This window comes from Eimeria tenella, genomic scaffold (genome assembly GCF_000499545.2).
Source record: "Eimeria tenella Houghton genomic scaffold, Eth_scaff26, whole genome shotgun sequence".
NCBI lineage: Eukaryota > Apicomplexa > Conoidasida > Eucoccidiorida > Eimeriidae > Eimeria > Eimeria tenella.
The window spans coordinates 295,987-312,822 of NW_013542471.1; the positions used below are offsets into that span (position 1 = coordinate 295,987).

The 16,836-nt window shown below is 61.6% G+C and overlaps 1 protein-coding gene across 1 annotated transcript; it reads right to left on the reverse strand.

Moving 5' to 3' along the window:
* Positions 1 to 14,053, reverse strand: ETH_00024545 (uncharacterized protein; the record flags this gene model as incomplete). Its single annotated transcript, XM_013375240.1, has 7 exons — positions 1 to 1,341; positions 1,582 to 3,984; positions 4,944 to 5,024; positions 5,447 to 5,783; positions 6,008 to 7,824; positions 8,101 to 10,073; positions 10,300 to 14,053. The coding sequence occupies 7 exons, from the start codon at positions 14,051 to 14,053 to the stop codon at positions 1 to 3; spliced, it is 11,706 nt and encodes a 3,901-aa protein (XP_013230694.1).
* Positions 14,054 to 16,836: the final 2,783 nt, after the last annotated feature.

Consider the following 16,836-nt stretch of genomic DNA (forward strand, 5'->3'; position numbering starts at 1 on the left):
CTACTCTGGCAAAGCTGGGGACACCGAGGCCAGCAGCTCTTCGGGTAAGGGCAAACCTTCCGCGCCATCTGTTTCTGTTTGTCCCCAGCTGTCGCCTTCAGGCAGCACAACAGACCGAGAAGAAAGAAGGGTTATTTTGCCTTCGCTCTTCCACGCCAGCAGCTTCGTTGCTGCAGCACCTGCTGCTGCTGGCTCCTTTGGCGCTGCCGCTGCTGCTGCTGAGCACTCCTCAGGGGGCTGCCATATGCCGTGCACAATCTGGGGGTAACCCAGTGCTGCTTCGGCTTCTATTGCTGCTATTGCTGCAGCAAGAAGACAGTCTCTCCTTGTGGCGCTGTCTGATAGACATTTTGTGTCTCGGAAGCTCAGGCGCACCCTCTGCACTCCCGAGCCGCTAACAACTCCTTGCTGCTGCTGCTGCTGCTGCTGTGGCGGCTTTGGGGGGTGCGCTTGGTGCTGCTGCTGCGGCTGCTGCTGTTGTTGCTGCTGTAGCTGCAGAAGCTGCTGCTGCTGAAGATGCAGCAGCCCCTGCTGTTTGCGGCGCTGATCGCGGCGCAGCAGCAGCGGCTGCCGCTGTGGCAGCAGCCTTGAAACTAATCCATCAACAGCCATGAGACCCTCTAAACCCTCGACACTAAAGTCTGGCGACAGCAGCAAAGCTGAGCCTGTCTGCAGCGCCACACTTCTGCTGCTGACCCGCAGCACCCGCGGCTGGGAGACGAGGAAGCCAGAGGGGGTTCGGACGCAGCTGCAGCACGAAGCAGGCTGGCCGCAACAGCAGCAGACGCGCTCGGAAGGCCGCTGCTGCTGCTGCTGTCGCTGCCGCTGAGCACTGCTGGGCGTCGATGACGGCAAAGTTGCTGCTGCTGCTGCTACTGCTGCTGGGGCGGACGCTGGCTCCGGCGAAGCAGGATCTCCGGGGCAGGCGAATCGAACGCCCGCATGGTGAATTCGGTCTTCTTTGTCTCTTCCGCTGTGCACGCTAGTTGCTGCGCCCCCTCTTGCTGTTGCTGCTGCTGCTCGTGGCGTGAAGTCCGCAGCAGCTGCTGCAGCAGCACTCTCGCTGGCACTCGTCTCTGCCTCGGGACTGCAGTAGCGAAGATAGAAAAGCCCCGGAAGGCCCGGCACTTCGCGCACACCTTGCAGAGTTTCTCTGGGGGGAAGCCCCAGGCCCATTACCACCTCTCCGGCCACTGCACTGCTGCCGCCGCTGCTGCTGTTGCTGCTGCTGGACCGGCCGGTGGCGAAGTCACAGGCAGGCAAAGGCGCGGAGGAGCGGCAGAGGAAGGAGACGGCATTGCTGCTGCTCTCTACCAGCTGTATAAGAACTGCAACGCGCACCTGAGCATAGTCAGCAACGCAAACAGCAGCAGGCGCTTTCCAAGTTGCTGTTGCTGCTGCAGCAGCAGAGGTGCTGCGTCAGCAGCAGACGCCAGAGCAAGCATGCTCAGCTGCAGCAGCCGCGGCAGCAGCAAAACACATTTTCTCAGCTAGGCCTGCCTCCCAGCACCCTAACAGCCATCCGCCTCGCCCTCCGCAGCAGCAACAGCAGCAACAGCAGCAGCAGCAGCAGCAGGGTACCGTTGAGTGTTTGACTTTGGCCCGCTGCAGGGCCAGCACAACCGGGGGCGAGAAGAGAGTGGCCCACACTGAAAGGACTCCGAGCCAAAGCCTCTGAGTGTCCTGCAGCATCAGCAGCCGGAGGCGGGTGTTAGGGCTGACAGCAGCATCGGGGGGCCCCTCGAGGGGCCCCTGTTCGCAGAAGTTGTGCAAGTCATGCAGCACATCTGGAGGGGCCTGCAGCATGTGGATGATGTGTCGGGCTCTTCTGAGGAGTCTTTCGAGCTGCAGGAACCCGCGCAGAAGGGGCCCCTCTCCGCCTGCTGCAGCAGCAGCAGCAGCAGCAGCGGCTTCGCCGTCTGGGGGCTTCTCGCCGAGGGCCCTGGAGGCTGCTGCTGCCGTGCGGGCAGCAGCAGCAGCTGCTGCTGCTGCGTTGGTCTGCCGCAGCTCGGCCACCTCCACGGCCAAGTCCAGCGCAGCACAAATGCGCTGCAAAGCCTTCCGAAGATGGCTGTTGGGGGGAAAAGAAAGACAATGCTCCAGCGCGTAGAAAGGAACTGCTGCTGTTGCTGCTAAGCAGCTGTGCAGCTGCGTGTGCTGCAGCATCGCCAGCCCCAAGCAGCGAGCCCCCACGTGGTGCGGCTGAAATGCTGCAGGGGCCAAAAACCACCGCACAGAAGCTTGCTGCTGCCGCTCTCCTGAGGGCTGCGACAGCAAGCTGCTGCTGTTGAGGAGGCTGCGGCTGCGGCGTGCAAGTCTGCGGCTGCTGAACTTGCGGGCTGCTGCAATGGCTTTGGCTGCGGCCGGTGGCGGCGCGTCCAGCGCTGCTGCTGCTGCTGCTGCTGCTGCTGCTGCTGTCGTCCGCTCAAACTCCCCCTCGCTCTCCTCATCCGCGTCGTCCGTGTCGATCCCGGGATCGTCTCCTCCATCTTCAAACAAAGAAAGAAATAAAGGCCTTTGCCGCACTTGAGTTTGAAAAGCACTTGTGCAAAGTTTGTGCTCCACAACTACTGGCTTGGGGGGTGGCCCCCTTCCGGGGGCCCCCCCCCTCCGCATGGGGCCCAGCCCGCTGCTGCCAAAGGACACGCGCAGCAGCCCCTCTCCGGGGCTGTTGCTGCCTTTCCCGCTGCTGCTGCTGCACTCGGAGTCCCCGCGGGCGGCCTTGCACAGACGCAGCGGAGCAGCAGCAGCAGCAGCTGCTGCTGAGGCCGCCACGGAGCTCCCCGACAGCGGCGCCTCCTCAGGGATGTCTCGGCCCAGCAGCAAAACATCGTCGCTGCCCTGCCCAACTGCTGCTGCTGCTGCTGCTGCTTCCGCCAAGAGCTCCTCTGCTGCAGCGCTTTCTGCTGCCGCCACTCCCTGCGTCTCCTCCCCAGCCAGCTGCGGCAGCTGCAGCGGGGATATTGTCGGGTAAGAGACTGTCAGCAGCAGCGGCAGGTGCTCTGCGTTGTCTTGAGCTTTGCTGGGCTGCGTGACTGTGCTGCGGACCCGCACAGCAGCGCCGCTGCTGAAGCTGCTGCTGCTGCAGCAGACCTCCGCGTCCCGCGTCAGCAGCAAAGGGGTGCTCTGCCACTCCTCAGCCAGCCGCAGCTGCTGCAGCACGAACCGCCGCCGCTCCCGCACCACACAGTACCGCTGCTTCAGCGGCAGCAGCAGCAGCAGCTGCTGCACCGAGGGGCAGATCGTGCGGCCCGCCTCCGTCTCTTCCGCGAGGGCGCCAAGCCAGCAGCGCACCTGCAGCTCCCGCTGCTGCTGCTGCAGCTGCTGCAGCAGCAGCAAGAAATATGCAGGGTCTCTACACACAGCGAAGAAGCAGCGCTGCGTCCTGCAACGAACCAAAAGGCTGCAGCTGCTGCCAGGCACAAAGGAAGCAGGAGTGCAGCGCGAGACGGCGCAGTCGCCGCCTTCGGCGTCAAGTTCTCTGTAGGCAGCAGCAGCAGTTGCTGCTGCTGCTGCCAGCATCAACTCGGCAAACGTCGCACACGGGTGCGGGGGCTCCAGCTCAGACCCTCCTGAAGCTGCCGCCGCAGCAGCGGCAGCTGCTGCTGCTGCTGGGTCTTCTGCATCTGACGGGTCCTCATCCTGCTGCAGCTGCTGCTCGATAATCTTCTGCTGCCTGCCGAGCTCCCGCAGCAGCAGCAGCAGCTGAAGCTTCGCGTGCTGCGCTGCAGCAGGAAGGAAGGCAGCAGCTGCCGGGCAGAGCAGCACGGCCCTTATGTACGGGGGGATCTCTTCGTCTCCGTTGCAGCAAACAGCAGCAAGCAGCAGCGGCTGGGGAGACGGAGGCAGTGCAGCAGCTGCTGCTAATGAAGGCAGAAGCAGCAAAGAACCTGCTGCTGCTGTGGTCTCAGTGGGGGCCAGCCAAAAGGGCGCGGGCGGATAGCCGGGAGAAACGGCGTCAGCAAAAGACAGCAAATGAGACGCCTGCAGCAGCAGCACATCAGCAGCAGCAAATTGCTGCTTTTGTGTCACATACGAACTGCAGCAACAAAACGGCAGCAGCACCATTCCAAGTACAAAAACCCGCAAGCGTTAGTTCCCCCGACAAGCCACGTTAGCAGCAGCAGCAGCATTAGCACCAGCACCAGCAGCAGCTGGTGTAGCAGCCTCCACAGCACTGTGGGGAGTCAGCCATTCAAATGAAGCAGAGTAGCCCATCGGAGCAGCAGAAAAAGATAAAGAGATTCGCTAGAGAAAGGGAAAACAGAAAAGATAAAGAAAATATGAAAGGATGATGTGGGGTGGTGCAGCAGCAGCAAACTCCTTGCAAGGCTATCTGCCAGTCTGCTGTTCTGCCATAGCCAGCTGCCTAGCTTGCTAGCTAGCTATCCGGCTAGCTAGCTGGCTAGCTCGCTAACTACCCAGTTGGTCAGCTAGCTACCAAGTTGGCTAGCTAGCTGGCTGGCTATCTGGCTAGCTGGCTGGCTATCTGGCTATCTGGCTAGCTGGCTGGCTATCTGGCTATCTGGCTGGCTATCTGGCTAGCTGGCTAGCTAGCTAGCTAGCTGGCTAGGTCAAGACAATAGTGGCCTCCTATCCAGCGCGGCCCCTGCAGAAGGCCTCAGACGAGCGGGCGGGCGGAGGCAGGAGAGCAACAGCAGCAGAAAAAGAGGAGCAGCAGCAGCAGAGAGGGAGCAGCAGCAGCAGAGAGGCAGCAGCAGCAGCAGAGATGCAGCAGTAGCAGAGAAGCAGCTGCAGCAGCAGAGAAGGAGCCACAGAGGAGCCGACGCCGGCGGACAAAAGCACAGGCCAAATCCCTCAAAGCAGCAAAGGGAGCTTCAAAGCAGGAGCCAACAGAAAATGAATGAAAATAAAAATTATAAATAAAAAGGAAATAAATTTGAAGACAAAAAGTAGCAACAGCAGCTGCTTAAAAGGCTTACTGCCACCACAGAGTGCAGCACCGACTGCTGCACTACGCCCAGCGCCACCCAGCTAGCCACCGCGGAGTTCTCACTAGCCGCCTGACACGCACACGAAGCCACATCTAGCTGCTGTTGCTGCTGCTGCTGCTGCTGCTTCTGCTGCTGCGTTCGCTGCAACTGCTGCTGCAACTGCAAATTCTGGCGCAGGTGCGCCCACCGCAGCGACTCGCAGCAGCCAAATAGGGGCGGGGCCGCAAACACCCGCAACAGCAGCAGCAGCAAAAGCAGCAGCAGCAGCAAAAGTAGCAGCGAAGAGAGCAGCAGTAGAAGCCGCTACAGTGCCGAAGCGACAACAGACAACAGCAGCGAAACTACTGGCAGCAATGGCAGCATTAGAAGTAGCGGGAAGTAAAGTTGTCACAGCAGCAGCAGCAGCTTCTGTACCAGTCCTAACACCAGCAGTAGCAGCAGCAAGTGCATGCACGCTGCACGAAAGCAGCAGCAGCAGCAGCAGCAGCTACCTGCAGGAAGAAGAGCAACTTCTCTTTGAAGTGCTCTTGGCTCAAATCAATAAGACGGCCAACAGCACGGCCAAGGCGGTCTAAAAGTGCTCTGCGCTGCAGCCGCTGCAGCGCGACGTGTTCTTCCCACGCGGCCCCTTTGAGTCCCTGTGCTGCTGCAGTTTTTGCTGGTGCTGCAGCTGCTGCTGCAGCACCAGTTGGCGTCTGCGCTGCTGCCGACGCCGCCCCTGCGGCTCCTACGCGGCGGCTGCAGCAGCTGCGGCAGCTGCGGAGACACTCCACCGCCTCTGCGTCGAGCGCTGCCCAGTCTCCTGCGATAATCGAAACCTCTGTAAACCTGCAGCAGCAGCAGCAGCAGCAGCAGCGGCATCAACACATCAGGTGCAGCAACAGCAGCATTGGTAGCAACACAAGTGCGGAAGTGCGCAAGCAGCAGCAAGCTGCGAAGTCAACGAGAGCTACAGCCGTTGCGCCAACTGCTTCAGGACGCATGCCGTAGCTGCTGCTGCTGCTGCTGCTGGCACTGCTGCTGGGCCTGCTGCTGCTGCAGCTGCAACCTACCACGGATAATGACACTTGAGAGTAAAGAGGAGAGGGCCAACTAAGGGGAAAAGCACGCGGGGACAAGGGGGCACTGGAATCCGCTGCAGCATCTCAGCGAACTGCTGCGCCTGCTGAGCGTGCAGCAGCTGCTGCTGCTGCTGCTGCTTAGAAGCCGAAAATATACCTGGAGTGCTCCCGCCTGACGCACTAGCTACAGAGCCAGCAGGCGAGTCAGGAGCTGCACAGTTCTCAGCCTGCTGTTGCTGCTGTTGCGGTTGCTGCTGCTGCTGCTGCTCGTTCTGTTGTTCTGCCGCAGGCGTGGGTGTTTGCTGGGGCTCGCCCGCTGCGTGGGTGCTTTGCTGCTGCTGCAGGTCCTGTTGCTTCTCCTGCAGCGCGGCTTGCTGCTCCTCCTGCAGCAGCAGCTTCAGCTGGCGCTGCTGCAGCGGCGAAAACGGTACTGGGTAGCTGCTGCTCATGACTCTGCGCTGCAGTGTGTCTGCATAAGCTTCTTGCTGCAGCACGCGGCCAGCCAGCTGGTGGTAAAGAGCATCCACTGCAACTTCCAGCAGCAGCAGCTCTGCTGATGCTGCTTCCTCTCCCCTGTGGCTGCTGCTGTCTCTTGCTGCAGCCAGGAGGCCCCGCACGCAGCCCACCTGGTGCAGCAGCTCGAAGCAGCTGCAGCGCAGCCGACAGCAGCCGCACACGTGGCCGCCTTCAGCTTCCTGCTGCTGCTGCTGCTGCCGCTGGGGATGATAATGGGGAGCTTCCATCGGGCAGCGCGCCACGGCAGGGTGCGTGGCGATTGCCTGCAGCTGCAGCAGCAGCTCGCCGTAGCGGTCGTGCTGCTGCTGCAGATGCTGCTGGTGCAGCTGCTGCTGCAGCGGCTGCTGGTGTAGCCGGTGGCAGTACAGCGCCACTTCTAAGGGAACACTGGGCACCGGCAAGGCCTGCGAGAATTCCTCTGGGAGACAGAAGTTGCGGCCGTCGTCGTTGCTGCTGCTGCTGTCGCTGGGCTGTGCAGCGTGTGGCGGGGAAACAGCAGCAGCGGGGTCTGCTGCTGCTGCTGCTGCTGCACCGAATCTGCGGTGCTTGCAGTTAGTAAGGAGACAGGCCTCGAGCGCCAAGTGCTGCTGAGAACCCAGCAAAGACAAAAGGTGCTGCAGATGAGACAAAGATGCTGCTGTTGCTTTGAGGCGGCGAGAGAGAGACACGCGGTCGCTCTGCTGCTGCTGCTTCCCGCGCACGGCGACTTGCTGCTGCTGCTGCTGCTGCTGCAGGTCGGACAGGGACTCGACCACGCTCGCATCCATGTCGGCCTCTGCTTCTCTGCACCGCGCCGCAGATGCTGCTGCTGGTGCTGTCGCTGCTGCTGCATCTGCAGCTTGTTGCTGCACTGTCTGGGAATCGTCTTCCACAAGGTTCTTGGGGAACACCTCTAGCGGCAGGTACAGCTGCGGCTGCTGCTGCTGCTCTTGCTGCTGCTGGCCCTGCTGCTGCTGCTGCTGTTGCAGCTGTTGCAGCTGCTGCACTAGCTGCCTCTCCGTCTGCTGCAGCTCCTTGTAGGTCTGCTCCGAGGCACCAAAAGCCCCCCAAAATGCTGCTGCGTCTCCGCCAGCGCGGCAGTAGGCCACAGTGGCGTTAAGTATGGCAGCATCAGACCCCAGGGCCAGTGCTGCTTCTGCTGCAGCAGCAGAGCAGCAGGCAGCAGCAGGCGACAGCAAAGACACCAGCAGCGGGGGCACCGCGCGGGCTGCATGCGAAAGACTCTCCGCCCAAGCAGCAAAAAATGGGGCCCCTACAGCAGCAGCAGCAGCGCGCAGAGTCCTCTCTAGGGCCTGCAGCGCACAACACGCACAAGCACATAACGGGGGCCCTTCACAGCCAGCTACCTAGCTAGCTATCTAGCTAGCTAGCTAGCTAGCTAGATTCTCAGCTAGCTACAGTAGGCGCCGCCAGCCAGCAAGCCTATAAGAGGCTGCTTCCTGGGCCCTTCTCTGCTGCTGCTGGGGCGTCTGCGCCAAACCCGCAGCAGCTATGCGGCTCTCACGCGTGCGCTGCTGCTGTGTTGCTGCTGCGCTGCTGCTGCGCTGCTGCTGCAGTGCTGCTGCTACCTGCACGAGTCTGGCGCCCAGGATGAGGGGGGCAAGAGTCCCGACACAAAAGCGGATGACACTCCTTGCTTCCATGCCCTCGTTCCAGTGTCTGCCGAGCAGCAGCAGCAGCCTCTCAGCAGCAGGTGCTGCTGCTGCTGGCAGCAGCGGGAAAGCCACAGCCTTCAGCGTTTCTTCTTCTGCTGCACTGCGCACTTGGGCGCTGCTGCAAGGGCTGCTGCGGTCCACAGCCATGCCAACTGCTGCTGCTGCTGCTACACCTGGTGCAGCAGAGCAAACCTTGATAGCAGCCACTGCTGCTGTATCTGCTGCCATGGGCTCCTCTGCTGCAATAAACCCTGCAGCATCTGCTGCTGCTGCTGCTGTTGCTTCTTCTTCTTCTACAAGATGCACTTCCACCTTGGGAAGCTCGGTCATGGGGGAGAGCACCATAGGCGCTGGCTCCTCCATGTCCCCTGGCCCTTGCTGCTGCATTTGCTGCTCAACTGCTTCAATTGCTTCCAGAGCTTCTTCTGCACCCGCTGCTGCGGCTCCTGCTGCTGCACTAGCTGCTGCCACCGCTGCTGTTGCTGCTGTCGCGTGCACACACGTGGTGGACCGGTTCTGCTGCGGCTGCAGCATGCGGCCTGCTGCGTCCCGCGACGATGGGGAGCAGCAGCAGCACCGGTTGCTATCAACTGCAGCGCCAGCAGCAGCACTGCCGCTGCTGCTGCAGCAGCAGCAGCCACTGCCCCAGGCATCACTGTGGCAGCGGCGCCTAATCATGGGTGGGCAGCAGCAGCGGAGGCTCAAGATTCTGGGCAGTCCCTTGTCCGGTTCTTGCAGGGTGTTTTGCTTCAGCTGCTGCTGCTGCTGCTCGGGCTCCTGCTGCTGCTGCTGAGTCTGCTGCCGAGCTAGTAGCAGCTCCACAAAGCCAAGCTGCTGCTCGTTCTGCCAGCCCCACAACTCCGCCACCACAAACACAAAAACCCAAGACCAGAAGCTAACAGCTTTTCTGTCATAGGCGTCGCCCTCTAGCAGCCGCAAAAGGCATTCTACCAAAGCCTGGGGGCCCCCGGGGGCCCCTGCTGCTGCTGCTGCTGGGTCCCCGGGGGCCTCCCGCAGCAGCCCCCAGGGGGAGCCTCGGAAGGGAGGCAGCGGGTCTGCGAGAAAACGTGAAGACTCAAACAGCGCATGCAACAGCTTGCTTTGCTGCTGCATTTGCTGCTGCACTGTTTCAGCCAAGCTGCGCCGGACGTCGCGGGGCGTCAAGCTGCTGCGGCGCCTGTGCAGCGGCTGCCGCCGCAGCTGCTCCGGCTGCTCCGGCTGCGGCCCATTTTGCTGCTGCTGCTGCTGCTTTTGCTCCTGCAGTGGCCTGTACGCTGAAACATCCAGGCTCGTGTACCGGCTAATGTCACTCTCTGGCTCCTGCTGCCCCTGCTGCTCCTGCTGCTGTTGCTGCTGGGTCTGCTGCTGCTGCTGCTGCTGCTGGGGCCCCGGGGGCCCTTCCGAGTGCTCGGGCTGCAGGTCCGACTGCTGCTGCTGCAGCTGCGGACGCTGCGAATGGTGGTGATGGTGATGGTGGTGCTGGTGCTGCGAGGGAGCTTGCTGTTGCTCAGACGGCACCTGCGGTTCCTGCTGCTGCTGTTCCTGCTGCTGCTGCTCCTGCTGCTGCTGCTCGTGGTGGGCCTGCTGCTGCTGGCGGCTGGGCTGGACCGGCGGGGTGCGGTGCCTGGAGGGGGACCTGCGCCTCTTGGAGTGCAGGGCGGCAGCTTGTTCGGAGCTGCTGGCTGCAGCAGCAGCAGCAGCAGGGTCGGTGGCGGAGAGCAGCACGAGCAGCTTGTCAGTTGCAAACAGCAGCTGCTGCTCCAAACTCGGCGACAGCAGCGGCTTCGACACATCTATACAAAAATTGCCCCCGTGAGTGGCCTGGGCGCAGTGGTGCCACCTGTAGGGAGGGGGCCCCGAGCGCAGCACGAAGCTGACGCCCACAGCTGCAGCAGCAAACCAAGACACGCAGCACAGCCACACTCTGCACCCTCTGCAGCAGCAGCAGCAGCAGCACTGCTGCTGCTGCTGCAGCGGCTTCTCTGCATGTGTTCGTGCTGCGGCGTTACGGTCGCTCGCGCTGCTGCTGTTGCTGCTGCTGCTGCTGCTGTTGCTGCTGCTGCTGTTGCTGCTGCTGCTGCTGTTGCTGCTGCTGCGTTGAGCTCGCCTTACTCGATTTCCCGTCAACCTTTCGGGGTATCTTCAAGTCGACGACGTGCAGGGTGATGCTTCGGCAGGTGCTGCAGCAAACCTTTGTGCTACTGCTGCTGTTGCTGCTGCTACTGTCGTCCCCACTGCGCAGCGAAACCCCGTTGCTGCTGACACAAACCCTCACCATTGGGGTGTCTACGCTTTGGGTGTCTGCAGAGACAGAGCCTTCGGGCCAGAAGCTCTTTGGGGGCTGCTTCCATCTCTGCCCCGTGTTGCCGCTGCTGCTGCTGCTCGCGTGGCGGCCCTGCTGGTGCTGCCGCTGCTGCTGCTGCTGCTCTGCAGCTGTTGTTCCAGTCGTCGGCTGGCTGAGCGCAGCGATCGCTGCAGCAAGCCCCGGCACCCCTTCGCTGGTTTCCGCAGCAGCAGCAGCTGCTGCTGCTGCAGGCGACGCAGCAGCAGCGTGCCGACTGGAAGCAGCAAGCGCCGCAAGAGCAGCAGTTGCTGTGGAGCTGCACTGATTGACAGCAGCAGCAGCAAGCTCTGACGGGGGCCGCTCGTCCAGTATGAGGCCCCAGTGGCAGTAGCAGGGGGGCCCCCCGGGGGGCCCCCCTTGGCTTTGGTAATCTTCATTCAGCAGCGCCACAAGCCGCAGCAGCAAAACTCCTGCTGTGTCTTCTACGAGAGCCACTTCCACCTCCCCGCCCTGCTGCCCCGAGGAAGCGTACCGTCTGCAGCAGGCAGCAGCAGCAGCAGCAGCAGCAGGCAGCAGCAGCGCAGCAAGGCCACAAATGTTGGAGAAGCAGCAAAACGACAAGACAGCAAACACAGCAGCAAAGACACACGGCAGCAGCTCGGACTGCAAGCTGAGCAGGGCCCCACACGCGAAGCGCAGCTGCGCCTCAGCCCGGACAACTGAAACAGCAGCAGCAGCAGCTGCTGCTGCTGCTGTTGCTGCTGCTGCTGGGTGTTGTGAATTGGCACACCTGCAGGAGACGAGGCGCTGCCCCCCATAGGAAGTTTTTTTGACACCTGAAAGGCCAGAAGAGCCCAGAGGGGCCAAAAGGGAAGGCAGCAGCAGCCGCCACTCAGAAGTGCAGAAGAGTTCTTTTGCTGCTGCGTCTGCTGCTGCTTCTGTTGCTGCTGCTGCTGCTGCTGCTTCCTCGGCCTCAGCCGCCGCCTTCGCTGCGGCGGCGGCGGCGTTCTCTGCTGCCGCCGCTGCTGCGGCTGCTGCTGCTGCTGCCGCCGCCGCTGTGGCCGCTGCGGCGTCTGCTGCAGCAGCTGCCGTTTCTGCTGCGTTGTCGGCGATTGCTGCGCGGTTTGCTGCTGTTCCCGCAACAGCGCGTGCTGCTGCGGCGGCCGTGTCTGCTGCTGCTGCTGCTGCTGCTGCCAGTGCTGCTGTCACTACCGTGTCCGTGGGGCGCTCCTCTGGGATCTCAACCTCCCTGTCCATTGCTGCTGCTGCGCATTCCAGGCCAGAAGTTGCAGCAGCAGCATCTGCCATCATTGCTGCTGTTTCTGCTGCTGCTGCAGCACCAACGCCCCTGCAGACGTTAACGCCCTTATCAGCGAGGCCTGAACCGCGCCTAGTCCCACGCTGCTGCTGCTGCTGCTCCTGCGGCGGCTGCTGCAGCTCGAACAATACTATGCGTGTCTCTGCCTGCACGTCTACTGGCTGCTGCTGCTGCTGCTGCTGCTGCTGCTCCTGGGCTAGCTGCTGCTGTTCCTGCATTTCTGCAGCACTAAGTGGCGGCACAACGCGCTGAACAAAGAAGGAAAGAGGTGCTCCTAAGCTGCAGAGAAGTCTAATGGAGAGCTGCTGCTGCTGCTGCTGCTGCAGCGGCAGCAGCAGTCGCAGCCGCAGCAGACTTGAGCAGCCTGAGCCTATGCACGGCAGCGCAGCCAGTTCTGCTGTCTGTTCTGTTGCTGCCTGCTGCAGCGCTGCTGCAAGGCCGGCAGCAAGCCCTGCAGCAGAGCCCGCGGCAGCATTTGCTGCTGTGTCTGCTGCTGCCGCTGCTGCTGCCTCTGGTACTGCTGCTGCTGGCACCACACAGTGCACCGGGGGCCGCCCCCCTAAGAGAGGCTTTGTGGGGCACTCCCTCAGCAGCCCGCCCATTTCAAGCTGCACCGAATACGCAGCAGGCGGACCTTCTGCTGCTGCTGCTGCTGCTGCTGATGGTTTGTCGACAATAAGATCCACGGCCAGCCAACGCCCCACTAGCCATGTTGTGATCAAGCACTGTCTTTTTGCTGCTGCTGTTTCTGCTGCTGCATCAAAGAAATCCAGGCACCGCAACCGCAGCAGCAAAGGCGCTGCTAGCGCGGGCTGCTGCTGCAGCTGCAGCTGCAGCTGCTGCTGCTGCAGACGTAGCAGCAGCAGCGCGGCTTGCTGGAAGGCCGCTGCTTCTGCTGCTGCTGCTGCAGCAACACAGTCCAGCGAGAAATTCACATTTGTTGCTGCCTTCAGCCAGCCGCTAGCTGAGCTGTGCAGCACAAACTCGACGGTGCCCTGCACGTCGCCCTGCTGCTCTTGCTGCTGCTGCTGCTGCTGCTGCTGCTGCTGCTCCTGCCCCAAGGGATCCACAGACACCCCGACAGGACACCCTAGCCGCACAAAGGCACAGTAGATAGGAGTGTCTCGCATGTTCTCGCTGCCTGTGCAGCCTTTGCTGCCGCTGCTGCTGCTGCTGCTGCTGCTGCTGAGGTTCGCCTCTGTAGCAGCAGCAGCACTTTCAAGCGAGGCGCCGCTGGTGCTGTTGCTGTTGCTGCAGGTCGAGCAGCTGCAAACACTCTTGCTTGTTTGCTCTGCGCTCGCGCTGCCCCTGCTGCTGTTGTTGCTGCTGCTGCCGCCGACACCTCTGCCTAAGACAGCAGCGCAGCAGAAGCAGCAGCAGCAGCAGCAAACATGCATGGGCGACTGCAGCGCAGCCTTGGCTGGGGCCCTTATGCAATGGGGAGAAGCACAAGAAGAAGGAGGCTCTCTCCAGCTGCGGCCGTCTGCTGCAGTGAAACCCCAGTGCAGGTACAGCTGCTGCAGCTGCTGCTGCTGCAGCTGCTGCTGCTGCAGCTGCTGCTGCTTCGCACACGTAGGCTGCAGGCCCCCGTGCTGGAGGGGCGGCAGCGGCAGCAGCTTCAGCGGCAGACAGGCTTGGCTGCTCAAGTCAGCCCCATCTGCTGCTGCTGCTGCTGCTGCTGCTGCTGCTCCTGCTCCTGCTGCTGCCCCCAGCTTTGCTGGGCCAAACGCGTCATCTGGGGTGTCGGGCTGCGTCGCTACTGTCTCGACAGCAGCAGCAGCAGATGCAGCAGCAGCAGCAGCAACGGGAGAAGACCCCAGAAGGGCCCGCTGGAAGCAGCTGCAGCAGCCCCACTGCGGTAGTGGGGAAGCCTGCACGCCATAGTTCAAAGGAAACAGGCGCCACTGCTGCTGCTGCTGCTGCTGTTGCTGCTGCTGCTGTTCCTGCCGCCCATCTTCTTCTTCGTTCGCTGCTGCAGCAGCAACCTGCAGCAGCAGCGTGTGGCTGCTGCTGCAGGTATCTTCACGCACAAGACTGCTGGGGACGACCAGGGCCCTGTACGATACAATCCATTCCTGTTGCTGCTGCTGCTGCTGCTGCTGCTGCCCGTCTTTCTGTGCACAGGCTCTGCTGGTAGTTCGGGGCCCTACTATGACGTGGTGCTGCAGCAACTCTCGTAGCAGCCTCTTTTGCTGCTCGCTGAACTGCTGCCCATGAGGCTGCTGCTGCTGCTGCAGGCTGGGCGCGTGGCCTGCAGCGCTCATCGCAGGGGAGCAGCTGCTGTTGCTGTGTAGGGTGGCATTCCTACGTCGTGAAGCTGCTGCTGCTGCTGCTGCTGCTGCTGCGATGGCTGGAGTTCGCCCGCGCTTCCCAGTCTGCTGCTGCTGCTGCTGAGCTAGCTAACAATGTGAACTTGAAGCTGCTTGCTCCTCTTGCTGCTTCCGGTTGTGTTTGTCTTCCTGTGCTGCATTGCAGCAGGTCAACTGCATACGAGCAGCAGCAGCAGCAGCGGCAGCGGCTGCTGCTGTGCTGCTTGCGCGAAGGAGCTCCTAACGGCTGCAGCTGCTGCTGCTGCTGCTGCTGCTGCTACATGCACATAGCTTGGACACAAGACACACAAAGTTCCTCAGTCTCAGCGAAGAATGCTGCACAGTGGCGGGCGGCCGCGGCAGCAAGCAGCCTCCAGGGTCTGCGCTTCAGGGTTTAGGGTTTAGGGTTTGAGGCTCAGACTTTAAACCTCCGTAATATCAAGGGTTTTCTAATTAAATTTAACAGCAGAGGGCGACTAGATCGAGAGAAGCCTACTGGCTTTACTCAGTGTCAATAGAGTCTCCCGCTGCTGCTGCTGCTGCTGCTGCTGCAGCTGCTGCTGCGATGTGCAAACCCTTAGAAGCTCCACACACCCAGGGCAAATTTTAGCTGCTGTTTTTGCTTCGCTTTTGGTTTCGATTGCGTGGGGTGTTTCCTATAGAAGCAGCTGCGCATTTGCCCCGAGCAGAAGGCTGCTGTTGTTGCAGCTGCAGCTCTGCTGCTGCTGCTGCTGCCGCTGCAGCAGCTGTGCTGCCGCTGCTGCTAAATAGATAACCCTGTTACGTAGGTTGTTGTACTTCTCTACAGAAAGTTTCGTATATGGCTGCTTTCTCAACGTCATTCCTGCTGCTGCTACTAGATCCGCTGCCACCGCCGTGCTGGTGTTGCTGCTGCTCCTGCTTGCTTCGGACACGATCGTTGCTGCTGCTGCTGCAGTGGGTCAGAGAGCAGGAACAACAGGACCCTGAGGCTCGGGAAAGCAACGTCAACTCAAACGCCAGTCGTAGCACCTGCAGCAGCAGCAGCAGCAGCGGCAGCAGCGCACACAGCTGCTGCTACTCGACCACAGACAAGACACGCGTCTTGTTGCTGCGGCTCTCCTGGCTGGTTGAGGCCTAGGGCAACAGCTTTTGCTGTTGCTGCAGCGCAGTCTCCTTCGGGCTAAACTTTTAGGTTAGGGTTTAGGGTTCACAGTGAGGGTTTAGGGCCACAATTGAGGGTTTGGGGCTTAAAAACTAGGGCGAGGGTTTAGGGTTTGGGGCGAGGGTTTAGGGTTTGCGACGAGGGTTTAGGGTTTGGCGGCTTCGAGACTGCAGAGCCCTTTGGCAGCAACGCGCAGGTCTTCACTCGCAACCGAGGCAGCGCCCTGCTGCAGCAGCAGCAGCAGCAGCAGCAGCAGTTGGGTGCTTCTCTGGCTTCTGCTGCTGCAGCAGCGCATGCAGCCGCTGCTGGGGCACTTTGCTGCAACAGGGCCTCCAGCCGCAAGAGCTACGCGGGTTCCTCTAGCGGCCACGGGGGGGCTCAGCAGCAACTCAGTAGGGTTGGTTGCTGCTGCTGCAGCGCCTATTGTCTGCTGCTGCTGCAGTGCTGCTTCTGCTGTGCCTTCCGTTTGCTGTTGCTGCTGCTGCGCCTTCTCTTTGCTGCTGCTACTGCTGCTGCTGCAGCTAGCTCATCTGTTTCTGTTTCGGTGACTGCTTTTGGCCGTGGGCCGCTAGCCTAGAACACTACTGAAGCAGCTAGCCAGCCAGCTAGCCAGCCAAAGAGCTAGCTAGCCAGCCAAGTAGCTAGCTAACCAGCCAGCTGGCTACCCAGACACCCAGCCAGCTAGCTGCCCAGCCAGCCAGCTAGCGGGCCAGCCAGCTAGCCAGCCAGTTAGCCAGTTAGCTAGCTAGACAGCTAGCTATCAAGTTAGCTAACCAGCTAGCTATCTAGCTAGCTAACTAGCTAGCTAACCGGATAGCTAGCCAGCTAGCTAACCAGCTAGCTGGCCGGCTAGCTAGCCAGTTAGCTAGCCGGCTAGCTTGCCAGTTAGCCAGTGTCTGCCGCGGCTCTGAGCAGGGCCGCATGTATCGAGAAGTAGTCAATTAAGAAGCACTTTCTAGAAAAGCAGAAAGTTCTGAGTCATTTAATGATTAATAAGTCCATCTAAATGTTCCTTTAATAAAAAGTGCACGCATACACCCGGAAAACGAGGTGTACGTACACCTGGCTGCAGGCCCGCGGCCCCCCCCTGCTGTCTTCTCAAATCCAATTAAATAAACAAAAGTCCCCAGGGGTTTATCCCCTTCTAAACAAACGGCAAAAACTCAAAAGAGAAAAGCTACGGGTCAAGCCCTGGGGGCCCCTGGGGGCCCCTAGGGGGCCCCCAAGGGGCAATGGGTGGGGTTGTTGTGTTGCCCTTTTGCTGCTCCTGTTGCTCACCAGTCCCCCTCTGGCTCTGAGAGCCAGTCAGGGGGGCTCCCCGAGGGGGCCCCCGCGGCGCCGCCCCTGGGGGGCCCCCTGGGGGCCCCCCGGGGGGCCCCGTGGGGGGCCCCCGGGGGCCCCCTCTTGGACCCTAGGGCCCACACAGCTATTGTCTCGGCGGGGAGGGACCAGTACGCTACCACTCGACCATCTGCACTCTGCACTAAACTAGCGGCGTTGTCTGTGTCTGTGTAGCCCCCTGGGGGCTGGGCCTCAGGGTACTCTTGGGTCTGGGGGGCCCCCAGAGGCGCCCCCAGGGGCCCTCCGAGGGGGC